The sequence below is a fragment of the Heterodontus francisci genome, chromosome 14, assembly GCF_036365525.1.
Source record: "Heterodontus francisci isolate sHetFra1 chromosome 14, sHetFra1.hap1, whole genome shotgun sequence".
Taxonomy (NCBI): Eukaryota; Metazoa; Chordata; class Chondrichthyes; order Heterodontiformes; family Heterodontidae; genus Heterodontus; species Heterodontus francisci.
The window spans coordinates 20,799,002-20,818,875 of NC_090384.1; the positions used below are offsets into that span (position 1 = coordinate 20,799,002).

General features: G+C 54.8%; 1 protein-coding gene across 2 annotated transcripts in view; it reads right to left on the reverse strand.

The window, feature by feature from the left end:
• Positions 1-6,998: 6,998 nt before the first annotated feature.
• The window catches only part of LOC137376942 (CD151 antigen-like), a 112,803-nt gene continuing 99,927 nt past the window's right edge, over positions 6,999-19,874 (reverse strand). For both annotated transcript variants that reach the window (XM_068045910.1, XM_068045909.1), the window contains exons 6-8: positions 11,963-12,121; positions 10,560-10,646; positions 6,999-8,303 (exon numbers count right to left, since the gene is read on the reverse strand). In XM_068045910.1, the coding sequence (XP_067902011.1) occupies positions 8,241-8,303; positions 10,560-10,646; positions 11,963-12,121 (309 nt within the window). In that variant the 3' untranslated portion in view covers positions 6,999-8,240. The remainder of the gene's footprint in view (positions 8,304-10,559; positions 10,647-11,962; positions 12,122-19,874) is intronic.

Genomic DNA, 19,874 nt, shown 5'->3' on the forward strand with positions numbered 1-19,874 from the left:
AGCATGTGTGAAGTGTTTTGGTGAGAGTGCCTGGAAGGTTTTGGTGTCTCTGTATGCTGTATTTTGGTTTGGTGAGCATGCATGTTTTGGTGAGTGTGTGTGTTTTGGTGAGACTGTATGGAGTGTTTTGTATGAGTTTATGTGGAGGGATTTGGGGAGTGTGTGCGGGATGATTTAGTGAGTTCGTGTTTTGGTGAGTGAGTGTGGAGTGTTTTGTTGAATGTGGTGTTTTGGTGAGCATGTGTGGAGTGTTTTAGTATGTATGCTGTGTTTTGGTGTGTGCGGAGTGGTTTGCGTGGGTGTTTTGGTACATCTGGGCGTTTTGGTGAGTGTGTGTGGAGTGTTTTGGTGAGAGTGTGGGGTGTTTTGGTGAGCATGTGTGGAGTGTTTTAGTGAGTATGTATGCTGTGTTTTGGTGAGAGTGCCTGGAGTGTTTTGGTGTCTATGTATGCTGTGTTTTGGTGAGCATGTGCGGAGTGGTTTGGTGAGTGTGTGTGTTTTGGTGAGTGCGTGTGTTTTTGTCATTGTATTTGGTGAGACTGTATGGAGTGTTTTGTATGAGTGTCCGTGGAGGGATTTGGGGAGTGTGCGTGGGATGTTTTGGTGAGTGTGTGTGTTTGGTGAGTGAATGTGGAGTGTTTTGTTGAATGTGGTGGAGTGTTTTGGTGAGCGTGTGTGAAGTGTTTTGGTGAGTGCATGGGGTAGTTTTGGTGAGAGCATGTGGGGTGTTTTAGTAAGTTTGGTGGGGTGTTTTGGTGAATGTTTTTGTGGGGTATTTTGGTGAGTGTGCGTGTGGGGTTTTGCTGAGCGTGAGTGGTGTGTTTTGGTGAGAGTGTGTTTTGGTGAGTGTGTGTGGAGTGTTTTGGTGAGCATGTGTGGAGTGTTTTGGTGAGCGTGTGTGGGGTGTTTTGATGAATGTATGTGGGGTGTTTTGGTGAGATTGTGGGGTGTTTTGGTGAGCGTGTGTGGAATGTTCTGGTGTCTATGTATGCTGTATTTTGGTGAGTGTGTGCGGAGTGGTTTGGTGAGTATGCATGTTTTGGTGAGTAATGTGTGTTTTGGTGATTGTGTGTGTTTTGCTGAGCACGTATGGAGTGCTTTGTATGAGTGTATGTGGAGTGGTTTGGGGAGTGTGTGTGGGGTGTTTTGGTGAGTGTGTTTGTTTTGGTGCGTGTGCGTGTGGTGCTTTGGCGAATGTGCGTGCGGTGTTTTGGTGAGTGTGTGTGGAGTGTTTTAGTGAGTATGTATGCTGTGTTTTGGTGTGTGCGGAGTGGTTTTGGCAAATGTGCGTGCGGTGTTTTGGTGAGTTTGTGTTTTGGTGAGAGTGTGTGGAGTGTTTTAGTGAGTATGTATGCTGTGTTTTGGCGTGTGCAGAATGGTTTGCTGAGTTTGCGTGGGTGTTTTGGTGCATCTGGGCGTTTTGGTGACTGTGTGTAGAGTGTTGTGGTGAATGTATGAGGAGTGTTTTGGTGAGTGTGTGTCGAATGCTTTGGTAAGTTTGGTGGGTTGTTTTGGTGACCTTGTGTGGGGTGTTTTGGTGAGCGTGTATGGAGTGTTTAGTTGAGTGTGTGTGGGTGTTTTGGTGAGTGTGTGTGGCTTGTTTTGATGAGTGTGCGTGGAGGGTTTTGGTGAGCGTGTATGGAGAGTTCTGTTGGGTGTGTGGGGGTGTTTTGGTGTGTGTTTGTGTTTTGGTGAGAGTGTGTCGAGTGTTTTAGTGAGTATGTATGCTGTGTTTTTGTGTGTGCAGAGGGGTTTGCTGAGTTTGCATGGATGTTTTGGAGTGTCTGGGCGTTTTGGTGAGTGTGTGTGGAATGTTTTCGAGTGTGCTTGGAGTGATTTGGTGAGTGTAAGCGGAGTGTTTTGGTGAATGTGGTGTGTTTTGGTGAGAGTGTTGAGTGTTTAGGTGCACGTTGGTGGAGTGTTTTGGTGAGTGTGTGTCAAATGCTTTGGTAAGTTTGGTGGGTTGTTTTGGTGAATATTTGTGTGGGGGTGTTCTGGTGAGTGTGCATGCAGGATTTTGGTGAGCGTGTATGGAGCGTTTTGGTGAGTGTGTATGGAGTGTTTTGGTAAGTGTGTGTTTTGATGAGTGTGGGGTGTTTTGCTGTGTGTGTGTGTGTAGTGTTTTGGTGAGTGTATGTGGGGTGTTTTGGTGAGCATGTGTGAAGTGTTTTGGTGAGAGTGCCTGGAAGGTTTTGGTGTCTCTGTATGCTGTATTTTGGTTTGGTGAGCATGCATGTTTTGGTGAGTGTGTGTGTTTTGGTGAGACTGTATGGAGTGTTTTGTATGAGTTTATGTGGAGGGATTTGGGGAGTGTGTGCGGGATGATTTGGTGAGTTCGTGTTTTGGTGAGTGAGTGTGGAGTGTTTTGTTGAATGTGGTGTTTTGGTGAGCATGTGTGGAGTGTTTTAGTATGTATGCTGTGTTTTGGTGTGTGCGGAGTGGTTTGCGTGGGTGTTTTGGTACATCTGGGCGTTTTGGTGAGGGTGTGTGGAGTGTTTTGGTGAGTGTGTGTCGAATGCTTTGGTAAGTTTGGTGGGGTCTTTTGGTGAATGTTTGTGTGGGGGTGTTTTGGTGAGTGTGCGTGTATGGAGTATTTTGTTGAGTGTGCGTGGAGGGTTTTGGTGAGCGTGTGGAGGGTTTTGGTAAATGTGTGTTTTGTTGAGTGGGGTGTTTTGGTGAACATGTATGGAGTGTTTTATTGGGTGTGTGTGGGTGTTTTGGTGTGCATTTGTGTTTTGGTGAGACTGTGTGGAGTGTTTTGGTGAGTATGTATGCTGTGTTTTGATGTGTGCGAAGTGGTTTACTGAGTTTGTGTGGGTGTTTTGGTACATCTGGGCGTTTTGGTGAGTGTATGAGTAGTGTTTTGGTGAGTGTGTGCCAAATGCTCTGGTACGTTTGGTGTCTTTTGGTGAATGTATGTGTGGGGGTGTTTTGGTGAGTGTGCTTGGAGTGTTGTGGTGAGTATGTATGCTGTGTTTTGGTGAGTGTAAGCAGAGTGTTTTGGTGAATGTGGTGTGTTTTGGTGCGCGAGTGTGGAGTGTTTTGGTGAGCGTGTGTGGAGTGTTTTGGTCAGTGTATGAGGACTGTTTTGATAAGTGTGTGTCGAATGCTTTGGTAAGTTTGGTGGGGTGTTTTGGTGAATGTTTGTGTGGGAGTGTTTTGGTGAGTTTGCGTGGAGAATTTTGGTGTGTATGGAGTGTTTTGGTGAGAGTGTGGAGTGTTTTGGTGAGTGTGCATGGGGTGTTTTGGTGAGTGTGTGTGGAGGATTTTGCTGAGAGTGTGAAGTGTTTTGGTAAGTGTGTGTTTTGTTGAGTGTGGGTATTTGGTGAGTGTGCATGGAATGTTTTGGTGAGAGTGTGGTGTGTTTTGGTGAGCGTAAGTGGTGTGTTTTGGTGAGTGTGTGTTTTGTGGAGTGTGCTGTGGAGGGTGTGTGGTGTGTCTTGGTGAGGGTGTGTGGAGTGTTTTGGTGAGCGTGTGGAGTGTTTTGGTGAGTGTGCATGGGGTGTTTTGGTGTGCGTTTGTGTTTTTGTGAGCATGTGTGGAGTGTTTTGGTGAGATTGTGGGGTGTTTTGGTGAGCGTGTGTGGAATGTTCTGGTGTCTATGTATGCTGTATTTTGGTGAGCGTGTGCGGAGTGGTTTGATGAGTATGCATGTTTTGGTGAGTAATGTGTGTTTTGGTGATTGTGTGTGTTTTGCTGAGCACGTATGGAGTGTTTTGTATGAGTGTATGTGGAGTGGTTTGGGGAGTGTGTGTGGGATGTTTTGGTGAGTGTGTGTTTGGTGAGTGAATGTCGAGTGCATTTGTGAGTGTATGAAGAGTGTTTTGGTGAGTGTGTGTGGCGTGTTTTGGTGAGCGAATGTGGAGTGTTTTGGTGAGTGTGTGTTTTGGGGGGTGTTTAGGTGAGAGCATGAGGAGTGTTTTGGTGACAGCGTGTGGAGTGTTTTTGTGAGCGTGTGTGGAATGTTTTGGTGAGTGTGTGAGGAGTGCTTTGGTGATTGTGTGTTTAGGTGAGCGTGTGAGGAGTGTTTTGGTGAGAGTGTGTGGAGTATTTTGGTGAGTGCGTGTTTAGGTGAGCATGTGAGGAGTGTTTTGGTTGAGAGTGTGTGGACTATTTTGGTGAGTGTGTGAGGAGTGTTTTGGTGAGTGTGTGTTTAGGTGAGCGTGTGAGGAGTGTTTTGATGAGAGTGTGTGGAGTATTTTGGTGAGTGTGTGTTTAGGTGAGCATGTGAGGAGTGTTTTGGTTGAGAGTGTGTGGAGTATTATGGTGAGTGCGTGGAGTGTTTTGGTGAGTGTGCATGGGGTGTTTTGGTGAGTGTGCGTGGAGGATTTTGCTGAGAGTGTGAAGTGTTTTGGTAAGTGTGTGTTTTGTTGAGTGTGGGTATTTGGTGAGTGTGCATGGAGTGTTTTGGTGAGAGTGTGGTGTGTTTTGGTGAGCGTAAGTGGTGTGTTTTGGTGAGAGTGTGTTTTGTGGAGTGTGCTGTGGAGGGTGCGTGGTGTGTTTTGGTGAGTGTGTGTGGAGTGTTTTGGTGAGCGTGTGTGGAGTATTTTGGTGAGCGTGTGTGGAGTGTTTTGCTGAGCGTGTGTGGGGTGTTTTGATGAATGTATGTGGGGTGTTTTGGTGTGTGTTTGTGTTTTTGTGAGCATGTGTGGAGTGTTTTGGTGAGATTGTGGGGTGTTTTGGTGAGCGTGTGTGGAATGTTCTGGTGTCTATGTATGCTGTATTTTGGTGAGCGTGTGCGGAGTGGTTTGGTGAGTATGCATGTTTTGGTGAGTAATGTGTGTTTTGGTGATTGTGTGTGTTTTGCTGAGCACGTATGGAGTGTTTTGTATGAGTGTATGTGGAGTGGTTTGGGGAGTGTGTGTGGGATGTTTTGGTGAGTGTGTGTTTGGTGAGTGAATGTCGAGTGCATTTGTGAGTGTATGAAGAGTGTTTTGGTGAGTGTGTGTGGCGTGTTTTGGTGAGCGAATCTGGAGTGTTTTGGTGAGTGTGTGTTTTGGGGGGTGTTTAGGTGAGAGCATGAGGAGTGTTTTGGTGACAGCGTGTGGAGTGTTTTTGTGAGCGTGTGTGGAATGTTTTGGTGAGTGTGTGAGGAGTGCTTTGGTGATTGTGTGTTTAGGTGAGCGTGTGAGGAGTGTTTTGGTGAGAGTGTGTGGAGAATTTTGGTGAGTGTGTGAGGAGTGTTTTGGTGAGAGTGTGTGGAGTATTTTGGTGAGTGTGTGAGGAGTGTTTTGGTGAGTGTGTGTTTAGGTGAGCGTGTGAGGAGTGTTTTGGTGAGAGTGTGTGGAGTATTTTGGTGAGTGTGTGAGGAGTGTTTTGGTGAGTGTGTGCGGAGTGTTTTGGTGAGCGTGTGAGGAGTGTTTTTCTGAGTGTGTGAGGAGTGATTTGGTGAGAATGTGTGGAGTATTTTGGTGAGTGTGTGTGGAGTGTTTTGGTGAGTGTGTGTGGAGTGTTTTGGTGAGAGTGTGTGGAGTATTTTGGTGAGTGTGTGTGGAGTGTTTTGGTGAGAGTGTGTGGAGTGTTTTGGTGAGTGTGTGTGGAGTGTTTATGTGAGTGTGTGAGGAGTGTTCTGGTGAGAGTGTGAGGAGTGCTTTGGTGAGAGTGTATGGAGTATTTTGGTGAGTGTGTGTGGAGTGTTTTGGTGAGTGTGTGTGGAGTGTTTTGGTGAGTGTGTGTGGAGTGTTTTGGTGAGTGTGTGTGTGGAGTGTTTTGGTGAGTGTGTGGGGAGTATTTTGGTGAGTGTGCGAGGAGTGTTTTGGTGAATGTGTGCGGAGTGCTTTGGTGAGTGTGTGAGGAGTGTTTTGGTGAGTGTGTGTGGAGTGTTTTGGTGAGGAGTGTTTTGGTGAGCGTATGAGGAGTATTTTGGTGAGTGTGTGAGGAGTGATTTGGTGAGAGTGTGTGGAGTATTTTGGTGAGTGTGTGTGGAGTGTTTTGGTGAGAGTGTGTGGAGTGTTTTGGTGAGTGTGTGTGGAGTGTTTTGGTGAGAGTGTGTGGAGTGTTCTGGTGAGAGTGTGTGGAGTGTTCTGGTGAGAGTGTGTGCAGTATTTTGGTGAGTGTGTGTGGAGTGTTTTGGTGAGAGTGTGTGGAGTGTTTATGTGAGCGTGTGAGGAGTGTTCTGGTGAGAGTGTGTGGAGTATTTTGGTGAGTGTGTGTGGAGTGGTTTGGTGAGAGTGTGCGGAGTGTTTTGGTGAGAGTGTGTGGAGTGTTTATGTGAGCGTGTGAGGAGTGTTCTGGTGAGAGTGTGTGGAGTATTTTGGTGAGTGTGTGTGGAGTGTTTTGGTGAGTGTGTGTGGAGTGGTTTGGTGAGAGTGTGCGGAGTGTTTTGGTGAGTGTGTGCGGAATGGTTTGGTGAGTGTGTGCGGAGTGCTTTGGCGATTGTGTGGGTGTTTATTTGAGCATGTGAGGAGTGTTTTGATGACAGTGTGTGTGGAGTGTTTTGGTGAGTGTGTGAGAAGTGTTTTGGTGATTGTGTGGGTGTTTATGTGAGAGTGTGTGGAGTATTTTGGTGAGTGTGTGCGGAGTGGTTTGGTGAGTGTGTGCGGAGTGCTTTGGTGATTGTGTGGGTGTTTATTTGAGCGTGTGAGGAGAGTTTTGGTGACAGTGTGTGTGGAGTGTTTTGGTGATTGTGTGGGTGTTTATGTGAGAGTGTGTGGAGTGTTTTGGTGAGAGTGTGAGGAGTGTTTTGGTGATTGTGTGAGGAGTGTTTTGGTGAGTGTGTGAGGAGTGTTTTGGTGATTGTGTGGGTGTTTATGTGAGAGTGTGTGGAGTGTTTTGGTGATTGTGTGAGGAGTGTTTTGGTGAGTGTGTGTGGAGTAGTTTGGTGAGTGTGTGAGGAGTGTTTTGGTGATTGTGTGGGTGTTTATGTGAGAGTGTGTGGAGTGTTTTGGTGAGAGTGTGAGGAGTGTTTTGGTGAGAGTGTGAGGAGTGTTTTGGTGAATAATTTGATGGGTATGTGTGCGGTGTTTCTGTGAGCTTGTGCACTTGCTCAGGGACACAGAGTGGTGTTAGATATGGTTTTATTTTCTACAGTCAATATATAAAAATACAGGGTTGGAGTCAGGGAGAGGGATTTCCCCACTGTAAACCCTGACAGCTACAGTAATATAAGAAACAGTTAGAGGGGTGGAGCAGGGGCACACACGTGCCTGGCAACATTCTCTGCTGCACAGCACCTTCAAAACAAAGGGACTGGGAAAGGCAGCTCTCCACAGAGAACACAAGACACAGCCAGCACAGACACAGAATCAGCACAGTTTACAGTCATCAGTTTAAATGTTAATTGTTTTGTTAACATTCATGCCCACCATATTCCCTTCTCTCTCCCCAGGAAGCAGTCAAAGGACAGCAGTGATCTTCAGAGCAGGTTAGTATCATTACACCGGTTTCCAGGCCCAGTTTCCAAATTGTTTTTTCTGTATGTGTTCTCCACAGACACCAGGGAAAGGCCAGGACTCCTGAGTGACAGATTCATCGTCCTCCTTCCTGTGTCTGTAGGCAGCTGCAGGGCCCTGTTCTTCATCCTGTTCAGGGTGCGTATCAAAAAGGAGGCAGGATCTGGATAGGCTGGTATCCATGGGAGCGGGGGAACATGTCAGGACAGGAAGCTGGGGATGGGGTGGGGATAGAGGAGCTGATCCGCCATTTGTCAGTGAAATCAGGCCAAGGTGAGCCCGAGGAGAGGTTGTTAATAGATCACATGGAAGAGAATGGTGGCTTCCTTTTAAACCAGCTGAGGATGGAATTGCCGGTGAAATCCCAAGCTTTATTCCCAGCTGGTCACTCGCTCACTCGCACTCTCTCTGAGGCTTCAAGGGGGAATGGCCCTGGGATGTTTCAATGCCAGGCACAGTCTGGGAGCATGGGTGTCAGTTCACACAGTCATGTGACAATCTCAGAGCTGGCATCAAATGCCCAGAGTCAAGCCAGCTCCAGGCTTCTCATCAACAGGCCCTGAACCTGATTGTACAGTGTTACTACAGAGGGTTATAGAGTCATAGGAGGGGGGGGGAAGGGGAGGGAAGGGGGCCTAAGGTGTGAACTGGGTCACAGGGGTGGGGGAGGGGATCCCAAGGTTTGGGAGTTGGTGTGGGAGGGGATCCAGAGGTGGGGAGTGGGTGGGGGAGGGGATTCAGAGGTTGGGCTCTCTATGAACTGCCTTTTGTATCAGCACCCAGATGGAAATCAGTTTTCTGGAAAGTTGAGATGTAAATGCAGAGAGGAAGGTGCGTACAGCCCTCACTCTAATACGGAGTGTCTGCTTTCAGGTTCCTGTACAGGCAGCAGGTAAAGATCATGCCGAAAATCTGTAAGGAAAAGAATATTATGTCAGTTTTATTCAGTCTCTGTCATGGTCACGTCACCCATCCATAAGGACACCAGACTAACATCGAGGGTGTCAGGCCAAGACCGAGGGGAAATCACATAGAGAGCTCCACACCAGGACCCTGGGATCACACAGAGAGCTCCACACCAGGACCCTGGGATCATACAGAGAGCTCCGAGAGATCATACACAGAACTCCACACTAAGACTGAGAGAACACACAGAGAGCTCCACACCAGGACCCTGGGATCACACAGAGAGCTCCACACCAGGACCCTGGGATCATACAGAGAGCTCCGAGAGATCATACACAGAACTCCACACTAAGACTGAGAGAACACACAGAGAGCTCCACACCAGGACCCTGGGATCACACAGAGAGCTCCACACCGAGACCAAGGGATCATACAGACAGTTCCACAGCAAGACCAAGGGATCATACAGACAGTTCCACAGCAAGACCAAGAGAACACACAGGGAGCTCCACACCGAGACCAAGGGATCACACAGAAAGCTCCACACCAAGACCAAGGGATCACACAGAGAGCTCCACACCAAGACCCAAGGGATCACATAGAGAGCTCCACACCAAGACCAAGGGATCACACAGAGAGCTCCACACCAAGACCCAAGGGATCACACAGAAAGCTCCACACCAAGACCAAGGGATCACACAGAGAGCTCCACACCAAGACCCAAGGGATCACATAGAGAGCTCCACACCAAGACCAAGGGATCACACAGAAAGCTCCACACCAAGACCAAGGGATCACACAGAGAGCTCCACACCAAGACCCAAGTGGCCACATGGTGTTAAAGGCTCCTTCGACCAGCTAACTCTAAACTCCTTGGTGCACAGCACTTTTTTGATCGGGTACTAGGACGACGAGCAGCAGACTGGCTGGGATTTGCTGAGTGTCTGCCCTCTGGACACCAATCAGGCACAGCCTCATCAATCAAAAAGACCCAGTCTCCTGTCTATCTCGGATTAGGCATGGTCCAGTTCTGGTTTGGTGGGGGAGGCAGCGGGGGAGAATGGAGGGGAAGGATGGGGGGAGGATTGGGGGGGATATGGGGGGAATATGGGAGGTGATGGGGGCAATGGGAGAGATATGGGAGGAGATATGGGGCAGAAGGGGGGATATGGAGAGGGTTATGGGGGGGGATGGACCGATATGGAGGGGGATATGGGAGGGAGGGATGGGATGGGGGGGTGGATGAAAAGAGATGATGCCGGAGGGAAAGGGGGGGCGGTGGATGGTGCGGGGGGGGGGGGATGGTGCGGTGGGGGGGATGGTGCGGTGGGGGGGGATGGTGCGGGGGGGGGGGATGGTGCGGGGGGGGATGGTGCGGGGGGGGGATGGTGTGGGGGGGGATGGTGTGGGGGTGGGGGGGGGATGGTGTGGGGGTGGGGGGGATGGTGTGGGGGTGGGGGGGGATGGTGTGGGGGTGGGGGATGGTGAGGGGGTGGGGGATGGTGAGGGGGGGGATGGTGCGGTGGGGGGGGTGGTGTGGGGGTGGGGGATGGTGAGGGGGTGGGGGATGGTGCAGTGGGAGGGGATGGTGCGGGGGGTGGGGGATGGTGTGGGGGTGGGGGATGGTGAGGGGGTGGGGGATGGTGAGGGGGTGGGGGATGGTGCGGTGGGAGGGGATGGTGCGGGGGGTGGGGGATGGTGCGGTGGGAGGGGATGGTGAGGGGGTGGGGGATGGTGAGGGGGTGGGGGATGGTGCAGTGGGAGGGGATGGTGCGGGGGGTGGGGGATGGTGTGGGGGTGGGGGATGGTGAGGGGGTGGGGGATGGTGAGGGGGTGGGGGATGGTGCGGTGGGAGGGGATGGTGTGGGGGTGGGGGATGGTGAGGGGGTGGGGGATGGTGTGGGGGTGGGGGATGGTGCGGGGGGTGGGGGATGGTGTGGGGGTGGGGGATGGTGCGGTGGGAGGGGATGGTGCGGGGGGTGGGGGATGGTGAGGGGGTGGGGGATGGTGAGGGGGTGGGGGATGGTGCGGTGGGAGGGGATGGTGTGGGGGTGGGGGATGGCGGTTGGGGTAAGGGGCAGCTGTGTGGATTTGACAGGATGGTTGTGAGGGTCAGGAACTCGCCCGTCATGTTACTGAGATGTGGCTCACTCTGTTGTTTTTGGTTGTGTTATACAACAGTCTGTGTAGTTAATCATTCAGTACTCGCTGCTGCTGCTACAGGAGACAATTCACAGACCACATCCATGGCTCTGTTCCTACCTGCACACAGGCAATTCCAATTCCCACTGCTCCGATAATCTTCAGATGGGCCATGATGAACCCCTCCAACTTGGTGATGCAGCCCCCCTATAAAAACAAACAAACTGTGTCACATTGGGGGTTTCACACAGTGTGCCCGCGGTACTGGTGTCCGTGAGGTTGGTGCCCGCGGTACTGGTGCCCGTGGTGCTGATACCCGCGGTACTGGTGTCCGTGAGGTTGGTGCCCGCGGTACTGGTGCCCGTGGTGCTGATACCCGCGGTACTGGTGTCCGTGAGGTTGGTGCCCGCGGTACTGGTGCCCGTGGTGCTGATACCCGCGGTACTGGTGTCCGTGAGGTTGGTGCCCGCGGTACTGGTGCCCGTGGTGCTGATACCCGCGGTACTGGTGTCCGTGAGGTTGGTGCCCGCGGTACTGGTGCCCGTGGTGCTGATACCCGCGGTACTGGTGTCCGTGAGGTTGGTGCCCGCGGTACTGGTGTCCGTGAGGTTGGTGCCCGTGAGGTTGGTGCCCGTGGTACTGGTGTCCGTGGTGCTGATACCCGCGGTATTGTATCACAACACAAGAACTTAGTTCTTGCAGTGATGAGCGACTTCAGTTATTTGGACACTCTGTAGAAGCTGGGGTTAGAACAAGGAAGGTTAAGGGGAGAAATTGTCAACAGGTTCAAGATTATGACTGATTTTGAGAGAGTAAAAAAAGAGAAAGCTTTCAGTGGCTGAAGGGTGAGTACCAGAGCAAACAGATATAAGGTGATAATTATGCAGCAAGTTGCTGTCATCTGGAATGCACTGCCTGAAAGGATAATGCAAGCAGGTTTAATGAGAATATTCAGAGGGGAATTTGCGATATAATTGAAGGGCAGAGATTTGCAGGAGAGAGCAGGAGAAAGAGTCAGCACAAGCACGATGAGGCTGGACAGCCTCCTCGTGTGCTCCATCATTCTATCACTTTCAAATAGTCAAAGGGCAGCACAACATGACAGACCTCTGAGCAGATGGGAAAAATACAGCAGGAACACAGAAAGCGTGGAGTAGATAAAGAAGCTGTAAATCTGCTAATTGACATTTCACTGATCGAGGGCCCGGCAACGAGGGCCTGGAAACGAGGGCACAGCCAGGAGGGCCTGGCATCGAGGGCCCGGCATCGAGGGCCCGGCAACGAGGGCCCGGCAACGAGGGCCCGGTAACGAAAGAATTCCCCCTCCCTCTGCCGTCACACACAAACCCCCCCCCCTCTCCCCCGTGTGTTACAAAAATCCCTCAGCAGGGAGGCTGGCCTGACATACCCTGCTGGGCTGTGACCCAGGTTCACTGTGAGCCCTCACATAAGTGCCATTCCCAATAGCAATCCATTTCCATTCACCTACGGACAGGCACATCCAGGGCCTCTCCGACACTGACCTCCACCCTGTAGATGTTGGATGGGTGGTCTCTCTTTCCACACCCAGTGGTCTTGGTCTTGCAGCAGCTGTCGGGCACAACTCGCCCTCCGGATTGCCCGCTCTTCACCCACATGCTCTCTTGCCAGTCCATCGAGTTGTTACTCCCACAGCAGCGGAACTGAGGTGGCAAACAGACAGAGATCAGGAGTTTAGTGAGGGAGTCAGCAGACTGACCCAGCTACAGTAGGAGTGAGATACACAGCAAGCCCTGGATCCCAGTAAAACCATTACACTCTCTCAGCCTGGCCAGTCCACCTGGTACTGCCCTCATCCCCACTTCCTTCAGTCCAAGGGACACAGACATCAATGGAATGACAGACAGCTGGTTTAGACATTCACTGCCAGAACTGGCTGGACTACATGAAGCACTATCAGGTCCTGCTCACTCTCCCCGTGTCCGACCCTCGTGTTCACTCTCCCTGTGTCCAGCCCTCGTGCTCACAAAGACCGCCTATTTCCACCTCTGTAACATCGCCCGACTTCTCCCCGTCTCAGCTCACCTGCTGTTGAAACCCTCATTCATTCCTTTGATAACCTCTAGACTTGACTAGTCCAATGCACTCCTGGCTGATCTCCCACATTCTACCCTCTGTAAACCTGAGGTCATCCAAAACTCTACTGTCCGTGTCTTAACTAGAACCAACTCCCATTCCCCTATCACCCCTATGTTTACTGAACAACATTTGCTGCCGATTAAAAAACCTCTTTATTTTTTAAATTCTCATCTTTGTTTTCAAATCCCTCCATGGTCTTGTCCCACTCTATTTCTGTAATTCCCCCCAGTCTCCAAGATATCTACATTCCTCTAATTCTGGTCTCTTGTACATCTCTGATTTAAATTGCTCCACCATTGGTGACCACACCTTCAGTTACCTCTACCCCAAACCCTGCAATACCCTCTCTCCACCTCTCCGCCTCGTCACCTCGTTTACCTCCTTTAAGACACGTCTTAAAACCTCTCTCTTTGACCAAGCTTTTAGTCACCTGACCTAATAAGGCCTTTTGTGGCTTGCCAACAACTTGTCATTTACAACACTCCTGTGAAACACCTTGGGACATTTTATTACATTAAAAGTGATACACAAGTGTAGGTTTCTGTTATTACAGTAACCCTGGAAACAATCTAAGCAAAGTCCAAGGAGACAGTAAGACAACAGAGGAGTCAGGGCCTGAGTGAGGAGTGCAACATCAGCAGATGTGAATACTGACTGGCAAACAGGAACACACAGAGGAAAATGGGGCTGATTTACCCGGGCAAATCAGAAAGCCTCCTGTTCACTGCCCCCACGTTCACACTCCCTGTGTCCGAACCTCGTGCTCACTCTCCCCGTGTCCGAACCTCGTGCTCACTCTCCCCGTGTCACACCCTTGTCTTCACTCTCCCCGTGTCTAACCATTGTCTTCACTGTCCCCGCGTCACATCCTCGTGCTCACTCTCCCCGTGTCGCACCCTCGTCTTCACTCTCCCCGTGTCATACATCGTCTTCACTCTCCCCGTGTCACACTCTCGTCTTCACTCTCCCGGTGTCCGACCCTCGTCTTCACTCTCCCCATGTCCGACCCTCGTGCTCACTCTCCCCGTTTCCGAACCTCGTGCTCACTCTCCCCGTGTCACACCCTCGTCTTCACTCTCCACGTGTCACACCCTCGTCTTCACTCTCCCCGTGTCCGACCCTCGTCTTCACTCTCCCCGTGTCCGACCCTCGTCTTCACTCTCCCCGTGACCGACCCTCGTCTTCACTCTCCCCGTGTCCGACCCTCGTCTTCACTCTCCCCGCGTCACACCCTCGTACTCACTCTACCCGTGTCCGACCCTCGTGCTCACTCTCCCAGTGTCCGACCCTCGTGCTCACTCTCCCCGTGCCCGACCCTCGTGCTCGACCCTCGTGCTCACTCTCCCCGTGCCCGACCCTCGTGCTCACTCTCCCCGTTTCCGAACCTCGTGCTCACTCTCCCCGTGTCACACTCTCGTCTTCACTCTCCACGTGTCACACCCTCGTCTTCACTCTCCCTCTGTCCGACCCTCGTCTTCACTCTCCCCGTGTCCGACCCTCGTCTTCACTCTCCCCGTGTCCGACCCTCGTCTTCACTCTCCCCGTGACCGACCCTCGTCTTCACTCTCCCCGTGTCCGACCCTCGTCTTCACTCTCCCCGTGTCCGACCCTCGTCTTCACTCTCCCCCGTCCGACCCTCGTGCCCACTCTACCCGTGTCCGACCCTCGTGCTCACTCTCCCAGTGTCCGACCCTCGTGCTCACTCTCCCCGTGTCCGACCCTCGTGCTCACTCTCCCCGTGTCTGACCATCGTGCTCACTCTCCCCATGTCTGACCATCGTCTTCACTCTCCCAGTGTCCGACCCTCGTCTTCACTCTCCCCGTGTCCGACCCTCGTCTTCACTCTCCCGCGTCACACCCTCGTCCTCACTCTACCCGTGTCCGACCCTCGTGCTCACTCTCCCAGTGTCCGACCCTCGTGCTCACTCTCCCCGTGCCCAACCCTCGTGCTCACTCTCCCCGTGCCCAACCCTCGTGCTCACTCTCCCCGTGCCTGACCCTCGTGCTCACTCTCCCCGTTTCCGAACCTCGTGCTCACTCTCCCCGTGTCACACCCTCATCTTCACTCTCCACGTGTCACACCCTCGTCTTCACTCTCCCCGTGTCCGACCCTCGTCTTCACTCTCCCCGTGTCCGACCCTCGTCTTCACTCTCCCCGTGTCCGACCCTCGTCTTCACTCTCCCCCGTCCGACCCTCGTGCCCACTCCCCCCGTGTCCGACCCTCGTGCTCACTCTCCCCGTGTCCGACCCTCGTGCTCACTCTCCCCGTGTCCGACCCTCGTGCTCACTCTCCCCGTGTCCGACCCTCGTGCTCACTCTCCCCGTGTCTGACCATCGTGCTCACTCTCCCCGTGTCCGACCATCGTCTTCACTCTCCCCATGTCCGACCCTCGTCTTCACTCTCCCCGTGTCCGACCCTCGTCTTCACTCTCCCCCATCCGACCCTCGTGCCCACTCTACCCGTGTCCGACCCTCGTGCTCACTCTCCCAGTGTCTGACCATCGTGCTCACTCTCCCCGTGTCTGACCATCGTCTTCACTCTCCCCGTGTCCGACCCTCGTCTTCACTCTCCCCGTGTCCGACCCTCGTCTTCACTCTCCCCGCGTCCGACCCTCGTGCCCACTCTACCCGTGTCTGACACTCGTGCTCACTCTCCCAGTGACCGACCCTCGTGCTCACTCTCCCAGTGTCCGACCCTCGTGCTCACTCTCCTCGTGTCCGACCCTCGTGCTCACTCTCCCCGTGTCCGACCCTCGTGCTCACTCTCCCCGTGTCTGACCATCGTGCTCACTCTCCCAGTGTCACACCCTCATGCTCACTCTCCCCGTGTCCGACCCTCGTCTTCACTCTCCCAGTGTCAGACCCTCGTCTTCACTCTCCCCGTGTCCGACCCTCGTCTTCACTCTCCCCGTGTCCGACCCTCGTCTTCACTCTCCCCGTGACCGACCCTCGTCTTCACTCTCCCCGTGACCGACCCTCGTCTTCACTCTCCCCGTGTCCGACCCTCGTCTTCACTCTCCCCGTGTCCGACCCTCGTCTTCACTCTCCCCGTGTCCGACCCTCGTCTTCACTCTCCCCGTGTCCGACCCTCGTCTTCACTCTCCCCCGTCCGACCCTCGTGCCCACTCCCCCCGTGTCCGACCCTCGTGCTCACTCTCCCCGTGTCCGACCCTCGTGCTCACTCTCCCCGTGTCCGACCCTCGTGCTCACTCTCCCCGTGTCCGACCCTCGTGCTCACTCTCCCCGTGTCTGACCATCGTGCTCACTCTCCCCGTGTCCGACCATCGTCTTCACTCTCCCCATGTCCGACCCTCGTCTTCACTCTCCCCGTGTCCGACCCTCGTCTTCACTCTCCCCCATCCGACCCTCGTGCCCACTCTACCCGTGTCCGACCCTCGTGCTCACTCTCCCAGTGTCTGACCATCGTGCTCACTCTCCCCGTGTCTGACCATCGTCTTCACTCTCCCCGTGTCCGACCCTCGTCTTCACTCTCCCCGTGTCCGACCCTCGTCTTCACTCTCCCCGCGTCCGACCCTCGTGCCCACTCTACCCGTGTCTGACACTCGTGCTCACTCTCCCAGTGACCGACCCTCGTGCTCACTCTCCCAGTGTCCGACCCTCGTGCTCACTCTCCTCGTGTCCGACCCTCGTGCTCACTCTCCCCGTGTCCGACCCTCGTGCTCACTCTCCCCGTGTCTGACCATCGTGCTCACTCTCCCAGTGTCACACCCTCATGCTCACTCTCCCCTTGTCCGACCCTCGTCTTCACTCTCCCAGTGTCAGACCCTCGTCTTCACTCTCCCCGTGTCCGACCCTCGTCTTCACTCTCCCCGTGTCCGACCCTCGTCTTCACTCTCCCCGTGACCGACCCTCGTCTTCACTCTCCCCGTGACCGACCCTTGTCTTCACTCTCCCCGTGTCCGACCCTCGTCTTCACTCTCCCCGTGTCCGACCCTCGTCTTCACTCTCCCCCGTCCGACCCTCGTGCCCACTCTACCCGTGTCTGACCCTCGTGCTCACTCTCCCAGTGTCCGACCCTCGTGCTCACTCTCCCCGTGTCCGACCCTCGTGCTCACTCTCCCCGTGTCGGGCCCTCGTGCTCAGTCTCCCCGTGTCCGACCCTCGTGCTCACTCTCCCCGTGTCTGACCATCGTCTTCACTCTCCCCATGTCCGACCCTCGTCTTCACTCTCCCCGTGTCCGACCCTCGTCTTCACTCTCCCCGCGTCCGACCCTCGTGCCCACTCTACCCGTGTCCGACCCTCGTGCTCACTCTCCCAGTGTCCGACCCTCGTGCTCACTCTCCTCGTGTCCGACCCTCGTGCTCACTCTCCCCGTGTCCGACCCTCGTGCTCACTCTCCCCGTGTCTGACCATCGTGCTCACTCTCCCAGTGTCACACCCTCATGCTCACTCTCCCTGTGTCCGACCCTCGTCTTCACTCTCCCAGTGTCAGACCCTCGTCTTCACTCTCCCCGTGTCCGACCCTCGTCTTCACTCTCCCCGTGTCCGACCCTCGTCTTCACTCTCCCCGTGTCCGACCCTCGTGCTCACTCTTTCCGTGTCCGACCCTCGTGCTCACTCTCCCCGTGTCTGACCATCGTCTTCACTCTCCCCATGTCCGACCCTCGTCTTCACTCTCCCCGCGTCCGACCCTCGTGCCCACTCTACCCGTGTCCGACCCTCGTGCTCACTCTCCCAGTGTCCGACCCTCGTGCTCACTCTCCAGTGTCCGACCCTCGTGCTCACTCTCCTCGTGTCCGACCCTCGTGCTCACTCTCCCCGTGTCCGACCCTCGTGCTCACTCTCCCCGTGTCTGACCATCGTGCTCACTCTCCCAGTGTCACACCCTCATGCTCACTCTCCCCGTGTCCGACCCTCGTCTTCACTCTCCCCGTGTCTAACCATCGTCTTCACTCTCCCCGTGTCACACCCTCGTGCTCACTCTCCCCGTGTCACACCCTCGTGCTCACTCTCCCCGTGTCGCACCCTCGTCATCACTCTCCCCGTGTCGCACCCTCGTCATCACTCTCCCCGTGTCACACCCTCGTCTTCACTCTCCCCGTGTCCGACCCTCGTGCCCGACCCTCGTGCTCACTCTCCCCGTGTCCGACCCTCGTGCTCACTCTCCCCGTTTCCAAACCTCGTGCTCACTCTCCCCGTGACCGACCCTCGTCTTCACTCTCCCCGTGACCGACCCTCGTCTTCACTCTCCCCGTGTCCGACCCTCGTCTTCACTCTCCCCGTGTCACAACCTCATCTTCACTCTCCCTGTGTCACACCCTTGTCTTCACTCTCTCCTTGTCCGACCCTCGTCTTCACTCTCCCAGTGTCCGACCATCGTCTTCACTCTCCCCGTGACCGACCCTCGTCTTCATTCTCCCCGTGTCCGACCCTCGTCTTCTCTCTCCCCGTGTCCGTCCCTCGTCTTCACTCTCCCCGTGTCCGACCCTCATCTTCATTCTCCCCGTGTCCGACCCGCGTCTTCTCTCTCCCCGTGTCCGTCCCTCGTCTTCACTCTCCCCGTGTCCGACCCTCATCTTCATTCTCCCCGTGTCCGACCCGCGTCTTCTCTCTCCCCGTGTCCGACCCTCGTCTTCACTCTCCCCGTGTCCGACCCTCGTCTTCACTCTCCCCGTGTCCGACCCTCGTCTTCACTCTCCCTGTGTCACAACCTCGTCTTCACTCTCCCTGTGTCACACCCTCGTCTTCACTCTCTCCTTGTCCGACCCTCGTGTTCACTCTCCCGGTGTCCGACCCTCATGCTCACTCTCCCCGTGTCCGAACCTCGCGCTCACTCTCCCCGTGTCAGACCCCCTCATGTTCACTCTCCCCGTCAGACCCTCATGTTCACTCTCCCCGTGTCAGACCCTCATGTTCACTCTCCCCGTGTCCGACCCTCGTGTTCACTCTCCCCGTGTCCGACCCTCGTGTTCACTCTCCCAGTGTCCGACCCTCGTGCTCACTCTCCCCGTGCCCAACCCTCGTGCTCACTCTCCCCGTGCCCGACCCTCGTGCTCACTCTCCCCGTTTCCGAACCTCGTGCTCACTCTCCCCGTGTCACACCCTCATCTTCACTCTCCACGTGTCACACCCTCGTCTTCACTCTCCCCGTGTCCGACCCTCGTCTTCACTCTCCCCGTGTCCGACCCTCGTCTTCACTCTCCCCGTGTCCGACCCTCGTCTTCACTCTCCCCCGTCCGACCCTCGTGCCCACTCTACCCGTGTCCGACCCTCGTGCTCACTCTCCCCGTGTCCGACCCTCGTGCTCACTCTCCCCGTGTCTGACCATCGTGCTCACTCTCCCCGTGTCCGACCATCGTCTTCACTCTCCCCGTGACCGACCCTCGTCTTCACTCACCCCGTGTCCGACCCTCGTCTTCACTCTCCCCCGTCCGACTCTCGTGCCCACTCTACCCGTATCCGACCCTCGTGCTCACTCTCCCCGTGTCCGACCCTCGTGCTCACTCTCCCCCATCCGACCCTCGTGCCCACTCTACCCGTGTCCGACCATCGTGCTCACTCTCCCCGTGTCTGACCATCGTCTTCACTCTCCCCGTGTCCGACCCTCGTCTTCACTCTCCCCGTGTCCGACCCTCGTCTTCACTCTCCCCCGTCCGACCCTCGTGCCCACTCTACCCGTATCCGACCCTCGTGCTCACTCTCCCAGTGTCCGACCCTCGTGCTCACTCTCCCCGTGTCCGACCCTCGTGCTCACTCTCCCCGTGTCCGACCCTCGTGCTCACTCTCCCCGTGTCTGACCATCGTGCTCACTCTCCCCGTGTCCGACCATCGTCTTCACTCTCCCCATGTCCGACCCTCGTCTTCACTCTCCCCGTGTCCGACCCTCGTCTTCACACTCCCCGTGTCCGACCCTCGTCTTCACTCTCCCCCATCCGACCCTCGTGCCCACTCTACCCGTGTCCGACCATCGTGCTCACTCTCCCCGTGTCTGACCATCGTCTTCACTCTCCCCGTGTCCGACCCTCGTCTTCACTCTCCCCGTGTCCGACCCTCGTCTTCACTCTCCCCGCGTCCGACCCTCGTGCCCACTCTACCCGTGTCTGACACTCGTGCTCACTCTCCCAGTGACCGACCCTCGTGCTCACTCTCCCAGTGTCCGACCCTCGTGCTCACTCTCCTCGTGTCCGACCCTCGTGCTCACTCTCCCTGTGTCCGACCCTCGTGCTCACTCTCCCCGTGTCTGACCATCGTGCTCACTCTCCCAGTGTCACACCCTCATGCTCACTCTCCCCGTGTCCGACCCTCGTCTTCACTCTCCCAGTGTCAGACCCTCGTCTTCACTCTCCCCGTGTCC